This window comes from Piliocolobus tephrosceles, chromosome 13 (assembly GCF_002776525.5).
Source record: "Piliocolobus tephrosceles isolate RC106 chromosome 13, ASM277652v3, whole genome shotgun sequence".
Taxonomy (NCBI): Eukaryota; Metazoa; Chordata; class Mammalia; order Primates; family Cercopithecidae; genus Piliocolobus; species Piliocolobus tephrosceles.
In genome coordinates, this window is record NC_045446.1 from 55,269,322 (window position 1) to 55,288,746 (window position 19,425).

At 41.1% G+C, this 19,425-nt stretch overlaps 1 protein-coding gene across 12 annotated transcripts in view; it reads right to left on the bottom strand.

Moving 5' to 3' along the window:
* The window catches only part of ZNF143 (zinc finger protein 143), a 73,023-nt gene that overhangs the window by 17,589 nt on the left and 36,009 nt on the right, over positions 1–19,425 (bottom strand). For 11 of the 12 annotated variants that reach the window (XM_023189856.2, XM_023189851.2, XM_023189854.2 and 8 more), the window contains 5 exons: positions 19,042–19,167; positions 15,227–15,406; positions 10,626–10,853; positions 7,202–7,350; positions 3,488–3,649 (listed from right to left, as the gene is read on the bottom strand). In XM_023189856.2, coding sequence (XP_023045624.1) covers positions 3,488–3,649; positions 7,202–7,350; positions 10,626–10,853; positions 15,227–15,406; positions 19,042–19,167 — 845 coding nt within the window. The remainder of the gene's footprint in view (positions 1–3,487; positions 3,650–7,201; positions 7,351–10,625; positions 10,854–15,226; positions 15,407–19,041; positions 19,168–19,425) is intronic. The other variant, XM_023189853.2, reaches the window with a different exon arrangement.

Below are 19,425 nucleotides of genomic sequence, written 5' to 3' on the forward strand. Positions count from 1 at the left end.
GCCATCAGAGAAATGCAAATCAAAACCACAATGAGATACCATCTCACACCAGTTAGAATGGCAATCATTAAAAAATCAGGAAACAACAGGTGTTGGAGAGGATGTGGAGAAATAGGAACACTTTTACACTGTTGGTGGGATTGTAAACTAGTTCAACCATTATGGAAAACAGTATGGCAATTCCTCAAGGATCTAGAACTAGATGTACCATATGACCCAGCCATCCCACTACTGGGTATATACCCAAAGGATTATAAATTATGCTACTACAAAGACACATGCACACGTATGTTTATTGCGGCACTATTCACAATAGCAAAGACTTGGAATCAACCCAAATGTCCATCAGTGACAGACTGGATTAAGAAAATGTGGCACATATACACCATGGAATACTATGCAGCCATAAAAAACGATGAGTTTGCGTCCTTTGTAAGGACATGGATGCAGCTGGAAACCATCATTCTTAGCAAACTATCACAAGAAGAGAAAACCAAACACCGCATGTTCTCACTCATAGGTGGGAACTGAACAATGAGCTCACTTGGACTCGGGAAGGGGAACATCACACACTGGGGCCTATCATGGGGAGGGGGGAGGGGGGAGGGATTGCATTGGGGAGTTATACCTGATATAAATGATGAATTGATGGGTGCTGACGAGTTGATGGGTGCAGCACACCAACATGGCACATGTATACATATGTAACAAACCTGCACGTTATGCACATGTACCCTAGAACTTAAAGTATAATTAAAAAAAAAAAAAAAAAGAATACAAAAAACTAGCCGGGCGACGAGGCGGACGCCTGTAGTCCCAGCTACTTGGGAGGCGGAGGCAGGAGAATGGCGTAAACCTGGGAGGCGGAGCTTGCAGTGAGCTGAGATCGGACCACCCCACTCCAGCCTGGGCGACAGAGCCAGACTCCGTCTCAAAAAAAAAAAAAAAAAAAAAAAAAAGATGGAGTCTCACTCTTTTTGCCCAGGCTGGAGTATAGTGGTGCAATCTTGGCTCACTGCAACCTCTGCCTCCTGGGTTCAAGTGATTCTCCTGCCTTAGCCTCCGGAGTAGCTGGGATTATAGGTGCCACGCCACCACACCTGGCTAACATTTTTGTATTTTTAGTAGAGACGGGGTTTCACCATGTTTGGCCAAGCTGGTCTTGAACTCCTGACCTCAGGTGATCCACCTGCCTCAGCCTCCCAAAGTGCTGGGATTACGGGAGTGAGCCACCACACCCAGCCTGCATTTTCTTTTTTTTTTTTTTTTTTGTATTTTTTTAGTAGAGACAGGGTTTCACCGTGTTAGCCAGGATGGTCTCGATCTCCTGACCTCGTGATCCGCCCGTCTCAGCCTCCCAAAGTGCTGGGATTACAGGCTTGAGCCACCGTGCCCGGCCTGCATTTTCTTAATGACTAATGATGTTGAACATCTTTTCATGTGCTTATTGGCTATGTACATCGTTTTACACTCCCACTAGCAGTACATGAATGTTCTAGTTGCTCCGCATCTTTGCCAACATTTGGAGGTGGTGGTGGTGGTTGTTTCCTCACTAGTTTCTTAGGAGAAATCAACATTTGGTTTTTGATTTTAGCCATCTTCTTGGGTTTGAAATGCTCTCTCATTGTGATATTAATTTGCATTTCTTTGATGATAAAAGATGTGCACTTTTTGTGTTATGTATCTTTTGTGGGAGGTCTGTTCAATGAGTAACTGAATGATTTGTACATTTAAAACATTTTTTGGCTCATTTTTAATGGTTGTTCATCTTTTCATTGTTGATTTGTAGAAGTTTGTTACATATTCTCAATACAAGTCCGTTTTTAGACTTGTATTGTGTGAATATAGTGTGTGTATATGGTATGAATATCTTTTCCTCAGTCTGGGAGGTGTCTGATCTTTTTCTTAACAGTGTCTTTTGGTGAGAAGAATTAATTTTGATTAAGGCCAATTTATCAGTTTTTTTTCTTTCATTGTTACTACAGTTTGAATACAGTCCAAGAAATCTTTAAGGTTGCAAAACTATTTGCCTTTCTTTTCTTCTAGAAGCTTTATGATTCTGAGTTTTGCATTCAGGGTGTTATGAGACCACCAACTTCATTCTTTTTTCAAGAGTGAGACTCAACATTGCCTTTAGTATAGTACAAGAACAGTTTTTAAATATATTACGTTATTTAAAGGAAATGAAAATTAAAACTACAAAAAAAAATCAGATTGGCAAAAATCCAAAAGTTTGATACTACCACGGTGACTATACTGAAGGAGAAGAGGCACTATCAAACCCTGCAAGTGAGAATGGAGACTGGCATAACCCTAGAAGGGAAGTTTGGCAACACTAATCACAATTACGAATGCATGTATCTTTGCATCAGCAATCCTGCTCTAGGAATTTATCTAGCATATATACTCACACTTATATAAGCAAAATCACATGTGCACAAGGTTATGTGTTGTTTGAAATAGCAAAAGACTTTAATTACGGCACATCCATAAGTGGAACACAATGCAGCTTTAAAAAAAAAGGATGAGGAATCTCTCTATATAATGAAATAGAAAGATTTTGAAGATGTATTGTTAAGTTTAAAAGACAACATACAAATGCAGAACAGACTAGTTTACTATCATTAAAAAAAAAAATGGAGGCTGGGCATGGTGGCTCATGCTTATAATCCCAGCACTTTGGGGGGCCAAGGCCTGGGCAACATAGTAAGACCCTGTCTCTACAATTTAAAAAAAAAAAAAGAAAAAAGAAAAAGACAGAAAAATTAGCCAGGCATGGTGGTGCATACCACCATGTCTCAGCTACTCGGGAGGCTGAGGTGGGAGGATTGTTTGAGCCTGGGAGGTGGAGGCTGCAATGAACCGTGATCGTGCCACTGCACTCCAGTCTGTCTCAAAAACCAAAAGAGAGCTATTATGTTAGCTGTGGGCTAGTTAACAAAAAAGGAAGGGGGAGATGACTATTTACTTATTTGTATTTGTTTGTATATGCTTAGTGATTGGAAGAATACACAAAAAATTGATAAAAGTTGATTATCTGTGGAGGCAAGAACTGAGTTGATGAAGGCAGGGGTGGGATGAAGACTTTTCATTACATACCTGTATATATTTTTTGAGTTTTAAACCATATGAATATATGACATATTCAAAAAATTAAATAGTAAATTTTGCAATTATTTCCTAAGTCTCTGATAATGATGATAATAGGAATAACTACCACTACTGAACACTTAATATATATCTAGGCTGAGTATCTTATATACATTATCTCATTCAATCCTTACATCAACCTTATGGGGTAGATGCCACTAGCACCCTACTTTACAGATGAGGAAAAACAGGCTCTGAGGGTTAAGTAGCTAAGAAGTTGCAAAATATTATTCACTCCAAAGTTTGTGTGCTTAACTGTTGTACCACATTGTATATCTATGTAACAGTTTTGGTACTGATATATGTATTGATTGATATAACAGAAAAAAGTAATTACCTGTTGCCCTTCTGTACCCTCAGCAGTAACCATAGCAACAGAATGTGTTCCTGCTGACGAGATGACTGCATCATGGGCGGGAACTGTGATGGGCGTGCCATCCTGCGTTACCATTGTGATGGTGTTGCCAATGGCCTGCATGTCAGCTTGAGATATGTTGACCTGCAATACAGTGAATTTTACAAAGCAGTCAATGTTTCCTGTTATAGCTGACAATCTGACATAAGGACTGGGACTAATCCTTATATAAGTTTGCCCTGTGAATGTAAATAAGTCTTTTAGAATGAAATAAACTCATTCAGTCATCAGAAAAAAATCAATACAATATTTCTTTTAAAAATTCTTATTTTATTATTTTATTATTATTTTTGGAGACAAAGCCTCGCTCTGTTGCCCAGGCTGGAGTGTAGTGATGCAATCATAGCTCACTGCAGTCTACAACTCCTGGGTTCAAGTGATCCTCTAGCCTCATCCTCTTAAGTAGCTGTGACTATAGGCGTGACCCATTGCTCCTGACTAATTATTTGTATTTTTTTTTTGTAGAGATGGGGTCTCACCATGTTGCCCAGACTGGTCTCAGACTCCTGGCCTCAAGTGATCCTCCCACCTCAGCCTCCCAAAAGTGCTGGGATTACAGGTGTGAGCCACTGTTTCAGGCAATATAGTATTTCTTTCTTTTTTCTTTTTTTTCTGAGACAGAGTCTTGCTTGTTGCCCAGGATGGAGTGCAGTGGTGCGACCTCTGCTCACTGGAAGCTCTGCCTCCTGGGTTCACGTCATTCTCCTGCCTCAGCCTCCCAAGTAGCTGGGACTACAGTACAGGTGCCCGCCACCACACCCAGCTAATTTTTTTTTTTTTGTATTTTTAGTAGAGACAAGGTTTCACCGTGTTAGCCAGGACGGTCTTGATCTCATGACCTCGTGATTCGCCTGCCTCGGCCTCCCGAAGTGCTGGGATTACAGGTGTGAGCCATGACGCCCGGCAATACAGTATTTCTTAATTGCATTTCCTCCTCTCCATTCCTGTTGCTAATTTAGATCCTTATTTTTCTCCCATCTGAATTTCTACGAGACTCAAACTTCTCTACAGGTATCCAGTCTAACCCTCCTCTATGTTGACCTCTTTCTAAAACAAAACGAAACAAAATCTTATTATGCTCTCTGCTGCTGAAATCCCCTGTGACTGCCCATCACCTATAGTTGAGACTTTTTTTTTTTGAGAAGTTTCGCTCTTGTTGCCCAGGCTGGAATGCAATGGCATGATCTCGACTCACCACAACCTCCATTCCCGGATTCAAGCGATTCTCCTGCCTCAGCCTCCCAAGTAGCTGGAATTACAGGCATGCGCCACCACACCTGGCTAATTTTGTATTTTTAGAAGAGATGGGGTTTCTCCATGTTGGTCAGGCTGGTCTCAAACTCCTGACATCAGGTGATCTGCCTGCCTTGGTCTCTCAAAGTGCTGGGATTACAGTGTGGGCCACTGTGCCCAGCCCAGACTTCTTACACAGCATTCTTGACCTTTCATGACCTGGCCTTTACCAACTTCCCCAAACTCATCTTCCACTACTTTTAAACTAGCAACTGACACTCCAGCCACAACTAGTCATTTGCGGTTCTAGAAAATATATTCTCTTCCCTTTACTCTCTGGTGAGTTCATGAAAATCCTTCAAGACCCAACTGAACACCCATTCTCTATGAGGATCTGCAAGATTACTTTAGGAAGAAAAATTTACTCTCTCCTCCAGGGTGCCATAGCACTTTCTATATCCCTCAATTATATACCCGTCATTATGAAAAATCATTCATTCTAAAAGGGTGTCTCTCCTACTAGACTGTGATACTGCCCTCCCTGTGATTCCAACACTAAGTCCACTGACCAAAATGTCTGGCACGGGGTAGATGCTCAATAAATGTCTATCGTTTGACTGATTCAAGGAATGGAATGGAAATCTAATTCCTGAAGGAAATGAGAAGGTTAAGTGTAGAGAAAGTACAACATTGGGAAGGGAAAGATAGTTGTTTTGGAATCTATGAAGAAGGATTAGACTTATTCAGTATGGTCAGAGAGGAGCCATGACTGGATGATACAGGGGTGGGTTCTGGTCTGATAAATACTAGAATACAGGTGGCTCATGCCTGAAATCCCAGTGCTCTGGGATGCTGAGGCAGGAGGATCACCTGAGGCCAGGAGTTCAAGACCAGTCTGGATAACACAGTGAGCCCTCACCTCTGAAAAAACATGTTTCTTTAATTAGCCAGGTGTGGTGGTACACGCCTGTAGTCCTTTGAACTATGGTTGTGCCACTGCACTTTGGCCTGGGCAACAGAGTGGGACCATCTCTAAAATCACACAAACACACACTAGAATTATTCAACAATGGAACAGATTGCCTCTTTTTAAAATGTACTTATTTATTTATTTAGAGACGGAGGCTTACTCTATTGTCCAGGCTGGAGTGCAGTGGAATAATGTTGTCTTACCCCGCCTTCTGGGTTCAAGTGATCCTCCCGCCTCAACCTACCTAGTAGGTGGAACTACGGGAGTGTGCCACCACACCAGCCAATTTCAATATTTTTAGTAGAGACGGGGTTTCACCACTTTGACCAGGCTGGTCTCAAACTCCTGATCTCAAGTGATCCACGCGCTTTGGCCTCTCAAAGTGCTGTGATTATAGGTGTGAACCACTGCACCCAGCCCAACATTGCCTAAGACAGAAATTGCCTAAACACAGGGGGTTTCTCAGTAGTGGCTATTTCAGACCTGCTATAGTGGGAATTTTTCCTGTATAGGGAAGAGGGAGGTTATATAAAACAACCTCCAGAGGACCTCTGTATGTGATGATCTAATTTAAGAAAAAGTGTTAAGGCTGATGCAGAATTAAAACTTGGTTAATAATCTTGCATACCAGTCACAGGACAAAGAGTATAGTGTGAAATTAGTGACGTCAAAATGAGGAAGGAGATAAATGAGATGGTTTAAAAGCTTTGTACTTTTGAATCCTGAGTATCAAAACAGGGCAGATTAATCATTACACCCTAAGAGAGATAGGTAAGGAGAGCATTCTCATGAAAGAGGCAGACACAGAAGGGTAAAAGAGCACATTGCGCATATTTCCACCAGGTATTAAGACAGCCTTTGCCAGAGCTTAAAAATGGAATCAAGGTGGAATTATTTTAGGCTAGCAACATCTAGAAAATAATAACAAGTTTGACTATCAGAGAACCATTACACTGTGCTTTTTCTGGGGGAAATCAACATACCGATTCTATCGACTCTGTGAAGCTAGCTGAGTGAACTCTCATGATTCCTGATCTCTTAATGGTGCCATCATATGCTGATCACCTCAGCCAAATCTCTGTTTTTTCAATCTCACCTCCTGGATCTAATCAGCCACCAAATCCTATCGCCTTTCTGAGCTGTATTTCACATGGATCCAGTACTTTTCAAGACCTCAGCCTCTCTGTGGCTGACCTTTATCATCTCACCTTTGAGCTACACCAAGAATACCATTTGGATTCTGCGGTCACAAATATTCTCTCTCTCCTCATCTCTCTGCACATAGTCTCTTTAAGCAGACTACTGAAAAACCTCAGGGTTTCCAAACTTTGTGCCCTGATATTTCAAAGTTTTCCTCAATGGGGAGCCAGCCTGCCTTTCAAGCCCAGGTTCACGGAAAGATTTAATTTGTTTGGCTTTTGATGGATACTTACATGCTGAGTTCCATCTTGGGATATGAGTGTAACTTGTTGACTCAGCCCAGATTGGGTTACTGTGGCTACTTGTGTAGAAACAACGTCGTCCCCTTCTACTCCTGTGACATACGTAATCTGGGACCCTTTAAGAACATCTTCACCTTGACCTGTTTAAAACAAATCAATCATTTATTTGACCAACCAACCAATTTGTTTAGAAAACAGGACATTTTAAATATTAAAGAGAAAATTATATAAATTAAAATGTACATATATCATATTCTAAGTCATAAAAATGGCTTCCAGGACCTCCTTCCAATTCCTCCACCTCCACTTTTGCAAAGGCAAACCACATCAAAGCAGACCAAAGAAAAAACTTTTCTGCATCATATTTAAATGTTCTGAATTTTAGGGACCTGTTTTATTCTCTTAGTTGGAGTAACTACTTGATATTGCATGTGTATTAGGGGCAGGGAGGGGAGGAATGTACAGGAAGACTAGCAAATAACCCTTCAAATACAGCAAGTATGCACTAAGTTCTCGCATTCACTTAAGAAGGTGCTAAAGGCCAGGCACGGTGGCTCACACCTGTAATCCCAGCACTTTGGAAGGCCAAGGCGGGCAGATTACCTGAGGTTGGGAATTCGAGACCAGTCTGACCAACATGGAGAAACCACGTCTCTATTAAAAACACAAAATTAAGGTCGGGCAGGGTGGCTCATGCCTGTAATCCCAGCACTTTGGGAGGCCAAGGCGGGTGGATCATGAGGTCAGGAGATTGAGAACATCCTGGCTAACATAGTGAAACCCCATCTCTACTAAAAATACAAAAAAAAATGAGCCAGGCATGGTGGCAAGCGCCTGTAGTCTCAGCTACTCAGGAGGCTGAGGCAGGAAAATGGTGTGAACCTAGGAGGCAGAGCTTGCAGTGAGCCGAGATGGCGCCACTGTACTCCAGCCTGGGCGACAGAGCAAGACTCTGTCTCAAAAGCAAAAACAAACAAACAAAAATACAAAATTACCCAGGCCTGGTGGCATATGCCTGTAATCCCAGCTACTGGGGAGGCTGAGGCAGGAGAATCACTTGAACCCAGGGGGCAGAGGTTGTGGTGAGATGAGATCGCACCATTGCACTCCAGCCTGGGCAACAAGAACGAAACTCTGTCTCAAAAAAAAAAAAAAAAAAAAAAAGAAGCTGTTAAAAGTGGTTAAGACTATTTTCATTTTCATAAACATTAACCACAAAGCCAGAATGGTTTGTAAACACACTCACTGATACCAAACTTGGTCTTTAGCACAAGTGATTGATTGCAAGGCATCAGTACACAATGACCTCACTGTGTAAAGACAATGTATGGCATATTATCTGAGGTATGGTTAATAATTTAGTGACACAAAAGGAAACTCCATCACTTCTTTATTTCATAAAGAACCAGCAAGTAAACAGCAATTTCAACTGTCGATTACTGCTATAACTGTCAACCAGGAAGATTGCTGGTCCCTCTGTCTTTCATCATTTTCCACCTCCCATGAAGTCAGAAAGAGAGCAAAAAAAATGTTTCCCCCTCAAAGGACTTAATACGCTAATCTAAGAGTACTTCTCAAGTCAATGGTTAATCTATGCACTCATATGGCTACAGTCATCAAGGTGTAATTTCCATGACAGATGTTACTTCACTTCTTTTTGTTCTGTTCCACAGCTATTTATATACCATTATTCCAATAGATTACAAAACCCCGGGAATCATGCGAGAGAAAACAGAAATCCATCCCTATACTTTGAAAAGCAATCTTAGTTTTTTCTTTTTTTTTTGAAAATAAAATGTATATTATTATATTATAGACTATTTTCTAGAATATAGGAACTTCCGGGCCAGGCGTGGTGGCTCACGCCTATAATCCCAGCACTTTGGGAGGGCGAGGTGGGCGGATCATAAGGTCAGGAGATTGAGGACATCCTGGCTAACAAGGTGAAACGCTGTCTCTACTAAAAATACAAAAAATTAGCTGGGCTAGGTGGTGGGAGCCTGTAGTCCCAGCTGCTTGAGAGGGTGAGGCAGGAGAATGGCATGAACCCAGGAGGCAAAGCTTGCAGTGAGCCGGGATTGCGCCACTGCACTCCAGCCTGGGCAACAGAGCGAGACTCTGTCTCAAAAAAAAAAAAAAAAAAAGAATATAGGAACTTCTGATAATCTGAAATATCAACATTTAAGGAAGAGACTTGAGGAAGGTTAAAAAATAAAAAAAGAGTCTTGCAAACTTAAGTCTGACATCATTAAAGCCTGCTTTCTAACTGAAAAGATTCAGCAGTTGTTGTAGTATCTTATTTACTTCCTTTCTCTTAGCAATTGTCAAATATACAGTACATTATTATTAACTGTAGTCACACGCTATGCAGATCTATGGAACTTATCCCTCCTAACTGAAACTCAGTACTCTTTGACCAGTATCTCCCCAACTGATGTAATATCTAACCAGGAACACTTACAGTGTTTTGGCTAGAAAATAATCACCATGAAGACTGATGGAATTGCTATTCTCCTACCATCACCTAACAAATACCTGAAAAGACAAATCAGGACTACAAGGAATCATCTGAGCAGATGACCTCTTCTTTCCCTTATTCTTCAACAAACTTTTTCCACCTCAATGTTTTTCAATGCTTCAATATCAGTTGTTAAAAATGAGAAAAGATGCCATCTCTTAATTTTCAAATTTACTTCATTTAAGAGGTACTCAGTGAAACTATAAGACAACTTGCTTTGTGTTTTAGAAGAACCTACTTCCTTTTACCTACTTACCTATGCTTATTTACCTGAAATAATTCAATGTAATTCTCTAAAATATTTTTCCAAGAGTTTACTGAAACAAATAATTTTGTCTCTTACAATAACATACTTAATAGCACCTGAATCAATGAAGAGTTATTTGGGAGTACTTCTCAACTGTTACGATTAAGACCAACATCCTTAATGGACCCAAACAGTCTGGCTGCCCCTGCCTCACTCTCCAGTCTTGTTTCACCACCTTCCCAGGTAGTATTGCCCTACTGGCCAGGCATCATCCAGTATCTCCAATTTACTTTGGTCTCTCCAACCTCCTGGCTCTCTGCATGTGCCATTCTATTTGGAACATTCTCTTGCCTTTGCTTCCTGCTTCCCTCCCCAACAACCTCTGCTTCTTCACCCAGTTAACCCCTATTCAACCTCCAGATCGCTCTAAAAATTCCTTCCTTGACCTCCCAGACTAACATTCCCTTCTATACATCCCAGAGCGCCACATATTTTTCTTCAATAGCACTTACTGCAGCTGTGAATTATGTTTGTGATTATACGACTGACACATTATGATTTGAGAAAATGCTATGAATCATAAATTATGTTCATAACTGTTGATTCTCAAACTCAGAAACAAAATATAACAGAACAGACAAAACTCTCACCTGGGGGTGGCTCAAAGAAGGCTTCCTGCTCCTCCTCGATGGGCTCAGTGTCGTTGTGGGCTGTTCGTTTGTGCATGGCCAGCGTGGAGATCTGCTTGTATGTCTTCCCACAGTGGTTACAGTTGTAAGGTTTGGAATGAGTGTGGACAACATGATGTTTGTACAAACTGGAATATTCTGTAAACCTTTTGTCACACCCAGGAACTGTACAAACATATGGCTTTTCCCCTAAAGAAGAGCACCAACAAAAAGTTCAACTTTTACATATGTAGGCATAATCATTCCATACTTCATCCCCAGGGGGTAAAATACCTCTAAAAACAAATAATTGCCAAATCCCTCCTCATCCCACCATGAGGCAGCACACAAGAAAAGATTCCCTAACTATGGTTTTGACTTGACTCAAAAGGTAGTATGCATCCTTAGTGCTGTCTCCATGCATCAACACCAGGTTCCCTTTAATCTCAAGGAATGAGAAAAGGATGGAGATGTTGCCCAGTTTAACTTTAATGAAACTGTAATTTATTGTTTCCCATAATAAGATAACCTAGATACTGCTAGTGATACTCTATTAATAATGACAATAATAAATGCTATTATTACTGTAACTTATGCAGCTTCCTAAGAATTTTATAAAGATAATAAAAAAGGATTTTATTTAAAAGTCTGTTAAACCTAGTTAGATATGTCAATACATCTGAAAGGACATACATGTTTCATTTAACTTAACCTGACTTCTTGCATCCAATCAAAAGCTACTGAGTATTTACTAAGAGCAAGCAGGCAATACATAGGGAAGTAAATACTTAAATTTTTGTCCCATGAAACAGCTTGAGAACACTATAGGCAGTATATATATTTTTAGGACTTTTTATTACAGAAAGTTTCAAATATACACAGAAGTATAGAGAAATAGTACCCCATGTACCAATCATCCAGCTTCAAATATCAATTCATGACCAATATTGTTTCTTATATTTACTAGCCATTTCCCCCTTCTTCCTGACCAGGATTATTATGAAACAGTTCCAGGTAACACTCTTTTTCTTTCAGACTGTATACCTAAAAGATGTGTCCCTGTTTAAAAAATATGTAAACAAAATTAATATTACTTAATATCACAAAATACCTAGACAGTGCTAACATGTGGTGGTATACAGACCTAAAACTGAAAGCAAACTGGAACAAATTAACCTAATTGTTGAAATGAATACTTTTAACTACACTGAAGGGGCTGGGGTGGGGGAACAAATAAATTAATTAAAATAGCTCATTTACACAGTATTTGACTTATGCCCTCAGTCTTGGGCTCAGTGGTGAGGGTGAGGGGAAGAATTGCAAACAAATATTCAGCTCGTCTGTAGTAGGCTTGTTTACTGTAGTGGTATGAGTGAAGAGATTCTGAAACTATTTTAGTTGGGATACAACACTAAGCAAATGAGTAAATATTTCAAATGCTGCCGGAAGTAAGGGCTCCAGCCGTGGAAAAGGGAGAATACAAATATGGAATGGGGGAAGAAAAAAAAAGAAGAACCCTGTGGTGAAATGGAATTGGAGGTATTGGTGTGAACTCAAATTTTTAAAATGTACATATGAAAGTGTGTATACATATACACGTCCTGATTTATTCTCATTCGACACATTCCTTGGGTAACTGCACCTTTCCCAGTGGTTCTAAACACACTAAACCCACCCAAAATAATAAGATATTGCACTAATGTACTGGAACATAAATCTTATACATAATGTAATTGGCGATTGCTTCCTGTCCTCTACCCAGTTCCCATTCTCAAAGCAGGCAGATTAATGTTCTTATTTTGGTGGATGGTTGTTGAGATGTGGTGAGGGCAAGAGAAAGGGCAGCCAATCTCAACTTGGAAAAATCAGCCCAATTGATATTTAGGCTGGAGCAGAAACTGCCACTAGGTGGCACCAAACCACAGCCAAGAGGCGAAAGGATTTGGATTGAGCTTTTGAGCTCCCTTACTGGCTAGATGCACAGCCTGCCTCAACTGGGTCATCTGACTAGCCTTGGCGGGGGGGGGGGTGGGGGTGGGGTGTTGCGGAAGGACTGCATTTCTCAGGGCTGAATCTTTACACTCTACTGGATATTGTGACCAGTTATTGTAGCAGTTACTTGATCATTAGCCAATCTTTTCTTCCAGCCCACAACTACCTCTTAGGTCAGACCAACATTTATAACTGCATACTGACTGTCTCTACTCCAGTTGTTCTCAAACAGTCTACTAAAAGATCTGGGAGCTTTTAATACATCCTGATGCCTGGGCCTCACCCCAGTCCAATTATGTCAGAATCTTTGCAGACAGGATCTGGGGAATCAGTCTATTTTAAAGAGATACATCCAATATGCAGCCTCATTTGAGAGCACTGCTCTACCTAAATGTTCCAAAGATATCGGTATGGCCAAACTTAATGTAGGCATCTCTCTTATTGAATGCTAATTTGCCCATAAAATGTGTTGAATGGCTAGCTTTCAGATAATGAGTCTGTATTCCATTACTTTTTTCTTTTCTTTTTGAGACGGAGTCTCACTCTGTCACCCAGGCTGGAGTGCAATGGTGTGAGCCACCACGCCTGGCCATAATTATTTAACAGTAAGTGAACTCATTTGTAGGTACATGTTTATGTATAGCACACAAAAATTGAGTATCAGGGCTGGGAGTGGTGGCTCATGCCTATAATCCCAGCACTTTGGGAGGCCAAGGCGGGTGGATCACCTGAGGTCAGGAGTTCAAGATCAGCCTGGCCAACATGGTGAAATCCTGTCTCTACTAAAAATACAAAAATTAGCCAGGCGTGGTGGCAGGGGCCTGTAATCCAAGCTACCAGGGAGGCTGAGGCAGGAGAATTGCTTGAACCCAGGAGGCAGAGGATGCAGTGAGCTGAGGTCACGACACTGTACTCCAGCCTGAGTGACAGAGCGAGACGCCATCTCAAAAAAAAGTATTTTGGCCGGGCACAGTGGCTCACACCTGTAATCCTAGTGCTTTGGGAGGCTAAGGTGGGCAGATCACACTGTCAGGAGATGGAGACCATCCTGGCCAACACGGTGAAACCCCAACTCTACTACACAAAAATTAGCTGGGTGTGGTGGTATGCACCTGTAGTCCCAGCTACTCGGGAGGCTGAGGCAGGAGAATCGCTTGAACCCAGGAGGCGGAGGTTGCAGTGAGCCTAGATCATGCCACTGCACTCCACATTGGCTAACAGGGAGAGACTCCGTCTTAAAAAAAAAAAAAGTATTTTAATTTTGAATTAACAAAAGTTTACTCTTAATACCAGTAATAAAACAGTATATTAAAATTTTTCTTATAAAACTAATGCATATCCTGCCTTACTCTCACATTTGCCATTCCATTCTCACCCACCAAAACTACATCCACAAAATGGAGCATTAAAATTAAAAGCTTCTATACTGCAAACAATATCATCAAGAGAAAAAAAAAACCAGCCACAGAATGAAAGAAAATATCTGTAACTCATATCTAATAAGAGACTTAGATCCAGAATTAAAGTTATACAACTCAGTAATAAAGACACAACCCAATTTTTAAAATGGGCAAAGGATTTGAATAGACATTTCTCCAAAGAAGATATACACGGCTAATAAATACATAAAAAGATGCTTTGGCCAGGTGCGGTGGCTCACACCTGTAATCCCAGCACTGTGGGAGGCCGAGATGGGAGGCTCACAAGGTCAGGAGTTTGAGACCAGTCTGACTAACATGGAGAAACCCCGTCTCTACTAAAAATATAAAATTAGCCGGGCGTGTGGCACATGCCTGTAATCCCAGCTACTAGGGAGGCTGAGGCAGGAGAATCACTTGAACCAGGGAGGCGGAGGTTGCAGTGAGCCGAGATTGCGCCATTGCACTCCAGCCTGGGCAACAAGAACGAAACTCCATCTCAAAAAAAAAAAAAAAACAACAACAACAAAAAATCAAACTATATAACTATACATATTTATCATTTAAGAAGTACCTTAACTGTGACAGCACAATACGCAAGGCCTCTGGCTACCTCTCAGAACTCACCTTGTACAAATCTTCTACATGTACTTGATGCTCCTGTCATATGGAACCACTAAGTATCATGCTTTTTCATACCTTTGTGCCTTTCCCCATGACATTTCCCCTGCCAGGAATACCCTTCTTTCCTATGTGGTAAACTTCAGGATTGAGTCTGTATGCCGAATTTCTCCCAGAAAGCCTTCCCAAAATGCTTCTCCCATTCCTGCAGAAGTGACTGCCCACCTCTCTGCTCCCACAGCATCTTGTCCATATAATGGGAGACACTGCAGCAACTGTATGTCTACTATCTCTTCCCAAGTAGCCTGCCCTTGGCAATGTCTTATCTCTCTCTCTCTCTGTTTGATGCCTGGCAGGAGATACTCAATAACTGTTTGTTGGATAAATAAATGTATGAATGTTAAGGTGAAACTTTTTTAAGTTGCTTAATCTCCTTCCACCATGCCAAGTGATAGAAAGGAAGGAAGAGATTAGTTGGAAATGGTTTCTGAAAGAGGCAGGAGTTAAACTGAGCCTTGAATGATAAAAGACCAAAAGATCAGAGATTGTTACCTGTGTGTATCCTCACGTGGTTTTTATAATTTGTTGCACTGGCAAATGCCCTCCCACATCCTGGCTCTGTGCAGTAATAAGGTCTTTCTCCTGTGTGTGTCCTAACATGCACTTTTCTGATATTTGATGTTGTAAAGGACCGACCGCAGCCTTCAAAGGGACACTTAAAGGGCCTTTCTCCTGCAAATATAAAGGGTAATACATTAAATGGTGCAAAAATATATAGAAGATTGAAATGTCTTATCCTTCAATCCTGCCTAGGATCATGCTCAAGACTCTAGCCTTCTTGTGCTGAACTTCCCTTTCGGCACTTTTTTTTGGCGGGGGGGTTGGGGAAACAGCATCTTCCACTCCAAACTTAAATTTACATAAGAAACTGGGAATGGTATTCAAAACTAATCACCGATTACTTAGCTCTCCAAGATGGAATCATCCAGGTAGGCAAAAAATGAGCTGAGAAAAGCAGAGAGAAAAACATAAGAAACATAAAAGAAAAGTACAGTCAGGAACATGAATCAAATTAGAACAAACCCAGAATTCCCTAAAAGCTTGTATCCTACTTGATTTATTCTACAATATCTTGCAGGAAAAAAAATTTTGCTCTTTAAAAATATGGTGTTTTGACCAGCCTGGTCAACATGGTGAAACCCAGTCTCTACTAAAAATACAAAAAATTAGTCGGGCGTGGTGGCTGTTGCCTATAATCCCAATTACTCGGGAGGCTGAGGCAGGAGAATTGCTTGAACTCAGGAGGCAGAGGTTGCAGTCAGCCGAGATCGTGCCATTGCACTCCAGCCTGGGCGACAGAGCAAGACTCTGTCTCGAGAGAGAGAAAAAAAAAAAGGTGTTTTAACTAATGTTCAACAAGATAATGGCTAATATTAACTGTGTCAGGAAATAGTAGGTGTTCAATAAATACTTGTGTTAATGAACCAAAAAAAAAGAAAAGAAAAGAAAATCTAGCGCCTAGCACATATGTCAAAAACACCTGCTGGACATACTACTACTCTCATTATCTAAGTTTATAAAAAGTCTGGCCAGGCACAGTAGTGCATGCCTGCAATCCCAGCACTTTGAGAGGCTAAGGCAGGCTGATCACTTGAACTCAGGAGTTCAAGACCAGCCTGAACAACATGGCAAAACCCCATCTCTACAAAAAAAATACAAAAATTTAGCTGGGTGTGGTGGTGCACACTGGTAGTCCCAGCTACTCGGGAGGGTGAGACGGGGGATCACCTGAGCACGAGAAGTCAAGGCTGTAGTGAGCTGTGACTGTGCCACTGCACACCAGCCTAGGCACTGAAGTGAGACACCGTCTCAAAAAAAAAAAAAATCTGCTTTACCAATTATGTTTCTTTCCTTCATATTTGCTTTATACAATCTTGGAACACAAAAGGCCTTTAAACTGTCAAGCAAGAAGTAGCCTTTGCTTTTGATTCCCATGTACCCTTTTCTAGGATGAGCTCAAATTAGGCAAACAACTTCTGGGGAAGGGAAAATAATATCTCTTTATGTAGACAGATACAGATATTTATCTATATATAGTAAGGATGTTAAATTTTTTTAACAGACGGAGTCTGACTGCGTTGCTCAGGCTGGAATGGAGTGGCTCTTCACAGGCACGACGGTTGCACACTGCAGCCTCGAACTCCTACCCTCAAGCAATCCTCACACCTCAGCCTCCCAGGTAGCTGAGACCACAGGCACATGCCACCATGCCTGGCTAGTTTGTTGTTTTTCTTTTGGTCAAATGAAATTATGATTTCCCTATTGGTGGAAACCATTCCAAAAGATTTCTCCTCTTAAGTATGAAATCATTTTAAAAGGAGCAGGAACCTTTGATCCTATCTTTAGTAAGTTTTATTCACTATGTCAGCCTAAGGAAAACAAAGAGTTTATCTTAGGCAAGTCTTTTTCTCTTGGATCTAGATGACCTCTAAAGTATTCCCAGCTCTGACATGCTATGATAGGGAATCAACTGTTCTAGAATAATTTTCACTGTATTACTACTTTGATTCTGTAACATCCTGCTTTGTTTTTGCACTGAAATCTTCTGTATTTGTTACAGAAGTCCCTATGCCCCTTACTCAATCCCACACTATACCAATGAAAACATCATGATTTTAAAGCTGTTATATGAACATGTGGTTTGACAAATGAATACAATGAAATAAATCACAATTCTGATGTTTTTAAATCAATATTTATAGAACTAGATTATTGGTTTGATATAGCTTTTATATAACAAGTTGGTTTTATTTGCAAATTCAAGTAGAATTTACGGGAGCTTGGAAATACTCACCTCTGATTCAATAAATAAAAAGTACATGAATGAGGCCGGGAGCGGTGGCTCAAGCCTGTAATCCCAGCACTTTGGGAGGCCAAGACGGGCGGATCACGAGGTCAGGAGATCGAGACCATCCTGGCTAACACAGTGAAACCCCATCTCTACTAAAAATTACCAAAAAAAAAAAAAAAAAAATTGCCGGGCAAGGTGGTGGGCGCCTATAGTCCCAGCTACTCGGGAGGCTGAGGCAGGAGAATGGCATAAACCCAGGAGGCGGAGCTTGCAGTGAGCTGAGATTCGGCCACTGCACTCCAGGCTGGGCAACAGAGCGAGACTCTGTCTCAAAAAAAAAAAAAAAAAAAGTGCATGAATGAGATGGAAGCAGGGACCTACAGTTCTGTTCCTCAATGTTGTAAAGTAAAGCCAATTTGGGGTCACACCTGAGTTGCAGGTTAAATATTAATAGCTGCAAGAATCCTACATGGAAATTAGCTAAACTATTTCATATATTTCCACATATGGGGACACAGCTATCACGCCATGTTTAAAACATCTATACTAAAATCCCAAACTAAATTATCTTAATGCTGTATTATTTAGTCAACAGCTTATAATAGCATCTCTTATCAATAGCTGCTGAACTTTTTTTAGCTCCAATCCAAAGCAAATATTTACCTTATTAATACCAACTCCACAAGTAATCAAGTATAAGGAGGAGAGGAGATGGTCGGGGAAATAAGAATAAAGTACTATTTAGGAAAAGAAGATAAAATTTAAAGAGAAATGATCACAAAAAGTAATGAGTCTTTCTTTCTGTGGGGCTGTTGGGGTTCAGACACTTTCTTTTTTTTTTTTTTTTTGAGACGGAGTCTCGCTGTGTCGCCCAGGCTGGAGTGCAGTGGCGCGATCTCGGCTCACTGCAAACTCCGCCTCCCGGGTTCATGCCATTCTCCCGCCTCAGCCTCCGAGTAGCTGGGACTACAGGCGCCCGCCACCATGCCCAGCTAATTTTTCGTATTTTTAGTAGAGATGGGGTTTCACTGTGTTAGCCAGGATGGTCTCGATCTCCTGACCTCGTGATCCGCCCACCTCGGCCTCCCAAAGTGCTGGGATTACAGGCTTGAGCCACTGCGCCCGGCCCAGACACTTTCTTTAGCAGCTGCTTAATGCAGGAGAAACAACTGGGTGCCTTAGGTTCTGTCTCAGCTCGGCTGCTGATTAGATGTGTAATCTAGGTAAATAAACTTGTTGCCCAGACAACTCCTAAAACCTGAGAGAGTTCGTGGTCTAGGGCCACTGTTAATCCTTTCTGGGACATAGACCCTTCTGAGAATCTAACAGAGCTATGGGACCTCATCCTGAAAAGCAGCAGACATGCACAAACAGCAAGTCATATGGAATTTCAGGGTTTTAAGAGAGGCCCTTGATACTGACTTCCTGAAATTTTTCCAGAGACTCCTTCCTCAAGTCCCCTCCCTGCAGATTAAGAATTCCTGGCCTAAATATGACACACTTTTTCCACTAGTACCTGTATGAGTTCTGATGTGTTTCTGTAGATCTCCTGAAGTTTTGAAAGATTTAGTACAATTATCTTCTGAACACCGATATGGCTTTTCTCCTGTATGGGTTCTGACGTGACTTTTTAATCCATAACCTTTAAGAAAAAATTCAAAGAAATTTCATTACACAATATTCCTCTAAACGTGCACACTGAGATTAAGTCACTGAAAAATATAGTCAACACCAAGTATAAAATATTAGGCAAATACACCGAATAACTATTTAAAATGTACAAAAGGGCCAGGCACGGTGGCTAACACCTGTACCCCAGCACTTTGGGAGACCAAGGTGGGCAGATCACCTGAAGTCAGGAGTTCCAGCCCAGCCTGGCCAACATGGTGAAACTCCGTCT